Genomic DNA, 2,701 nt, shown 5'->3' with positions numbered 1-2,701 from the left:
GATCTAGTCCTATTGGCAGACATCCATTTAAAATGTAGGCAACGGCATGAAAAAATTGCTTCTACTTTAATACTTTAAGTAAATATACAAGCCTGTACTTTGTTACTTTTAGAGTATTTTTTAACACAAGTATCTGTACTTTTACTCAAGTACGGAAAGTGAGTACTTTTGCCATCTCTGTGCACGACATACATGAGCGGGGCGGAGCGCTGACGGAGGATGTGGAATCACCATGCTATTTTCCAAATTCCCAACTTAGAAATCATGGCAGGTCTGAAATTGTCGTCATTGGTGCACGTCCACTCTGAGAGACAGAATCTAAACAAAAAATCCACAGTCACAATATATGATTTTTTTAAGAACTATTTTTGTTTGATACAGCTGCAAATAAATATTTGAACACCTGAGAAAATCAAAGCTAATATTTGGTAAAGTAGCCTTTTTTTTGCAATTCTAGAGGTGAAAAGTTTCCTGTAGTTTTTCACCAGGTTTGCACACACAACAGGAGAGATTTTGGCCCATTCCTCTACACAGATCTTCATTGATCAGTCAGGCTGTCGCTGAGAACCACGGAGTCTGAGCTCCCTCTAAAGGCTCTCTATTGGGTTTAGGTCAGGAGACTGGCTCGGCCACCTTCATATGTTTCTTCCAGAGCCACTCCTTGGTTATCCTGGCTGTGTGCTTTGGGTCATTGTGATGCTGGAAGACCCAGCCTCCACCTATAATGCTCTAACTGATTGAGGGAGGTTTATTCCCCAAAATCTCCCAATACATGGCCCCACTCATCCTCTCCTTAATACAGAGCAGTCACCCTGTCCCATGTGCAGAAAAACACCCCAAAGCATGATGCTACCACCGCCATGCTTCACAGTAGGAAAGGTGTTCTTGGGATGGCTCTCATCATTCTTCTTCCTCCAAACACGGTTAGTGTAACCAGACTCCTCTGGATCATCCAGATGGTGATTGATGAACTGAAGACGGGCCTCTGGGAGGCGGACATTCTGAAGGCAGACTAACAGGTCTGCCTTCAGAATCTAGGGTCAGAATTCTAGGGTCAGAATTCTAGGTGTTCAAATACGTATTTTCAGCTGATTCGGACAATTTTAGACCCCTCCATGATTTCTAAGTGGGGGAACTTGCAAAATAGCAGGATGTTCAAATACTTATTTTCCTCCCTGTATATTTCTGTTTACAGAGATCTGATCTGATTATAAAAAATAGATTTAAAAGATTTTATTATGGTGCTGCTTAATAATTATAAATATGCAATAAACAGTTTTACTAAAAGCAATTTTTACATTTTAAAGCAAAGCAAAGACCTTTTTCTCCAGGACTTTATTAACAGACACTGATGCTGTAGATCCTTTTATTGGTTTCTGTTCACTTCAAGTGGTTTGATTCCGAAGTTTTACCCTCACAGCAGAAACTGAACCTTCGTGGATCAGAAACTGAATCTTGTTATATATTTTGATTAGTTATAGTTCTTTTTGAAAAGTTTTACTATAATCCTGTATGCAGATGATGCTGTTATATTTACCCACTGTCATTTTAATTATTATTGCAGCCAAACAAACTATGAGCCATGTTGCAGCTCAGCTAAAGGAGCGCCATCTACAGCTGAATGTCTCCAATAAGTCTGCCTGTTTTTCAGGACCATGATCCTGAAGTAGAAAACATGGAGCTAACCGACAATATGTGCTTTTTAAATGTGTTTCCTTTAGATCGGTGAGAAGAGTTTGTTCACCAAAGAGTTGGAGAACGCCCTGGAGAGGAATGAGTGAGTGTCTGTCTGACTCGGGTAGATTGGGTTTGGGTCCAACAGGAAGAAGAATCCAAGGCTTTTTAATGGGAAGAAATTAGTTTAATATTCAATCAATTAAACACGACTCAAAGGTTTAAAAAAAATCATCCTGCTGTTGGTTCTGATTACCATAGTATTAACCTCCTATGACCTTTGTTTACATATTTTTTTCTTTGGCAGGTAAAATCTGAAAACTTAAAGCCCTGAACACACCGAATACAATTTAGCTTCTGATCTGACAGAAAATCGCATCATAGAGGTTGTGGCTTTTAGCGTCAGGGGGGATGATCACACCCGACACCTGCGTAGCTCTAGCCCAGATAGATCCCAGGTCTACTGTAAAGTAAAACACCTTCACTTTGGCAGAAAACACAAAGAGAAAAGAGTTCGGTTTGGACCATTTTTACAGACAGAATAAACAGATGGGAATCCATGAGGACGGGAAACAGATCAAATAAAATACTGATCTACTAGTGACCTGCTGTTAGCACAGCGGATCACTTCTCTTCATGAAGAAATATACTTTGACAAACTTCACAGATCTCTGAGAATCTCCTCTTACTGCCTTTAGCAGAATAACTTCAGCAAGTTTATTTCTAGAGCTCAACTGATAAAGACATCTGTGACATCAACACAGTGAAACATGGTGGTGGCAGCATCATGCTTTGGGGAGGCTGGTTTTATGCAGCCATGGTGAAGCTGGTCAGAGTTACTAGGAAGATGGTGGGAGGCTTCATCAGACAGGCGTCCTTCCAGCAGGGCAAGCTCCTATTGGCTGATTCATTAACGACCATTTCTGTCTGAGAAAGATCACGACCAGAAGAACATTTCTGATGGACTGTAAGAATCCATCCATCCATCATCCATCCATCATCCATCCATCAATCCATCCATCCATCC

The 2,701-nt window shown here is 40.7% G+C and overlaps 1 protein-coding gene across 1 annotated transcript in view; it reads left to right on the top strand.

Annotated features, from left to right (window-relative positions):
• LOC107097775 (porphobilinogen deaminase-like) overlaps positions 1-1,809 on the top strand; it is an 11,216-nt gene extending 9,407 nt beyond the window's left edge. The window contains exon 5 of the mRNA XM_015395058.1: positions 1,722-1,809. Coding sequence (XP_015250544.1) covers positions 1,722-1,781 — 60 coding nt within the window. The 3' untranslated portion in view covers positions 1,782-1,809. The remainder of the gene's footprint in view (positions 1-1,721) is intronic.
• The last annotated feature ends 892 nt before the right edge of the window (positions 1,810-2,701 follow it).

The sequence above is a fragment of the Cyprinodon variegatus genome, unplaced genomic scaffold (genome assembly GCF_000732505.1).
Source record: "Cyprinodon variegatus isolate N-32 unplaced genomic scaffold, C_variegatus-1.0 Scaffold723, whole genome shotgun sequence".
NCBI classification, from domain to species: Eukaryota; Metazoa; Chordata; class Actinopteri; order Cyprinodontiformes; family Cyprinodontidae; genus Cyprinodon; species Cyprinodon variegatus.
Note: the sequence above shows the minus strand (reverse complement) of the source record. Positions and strands in the feature narration are given on the sequence as shown.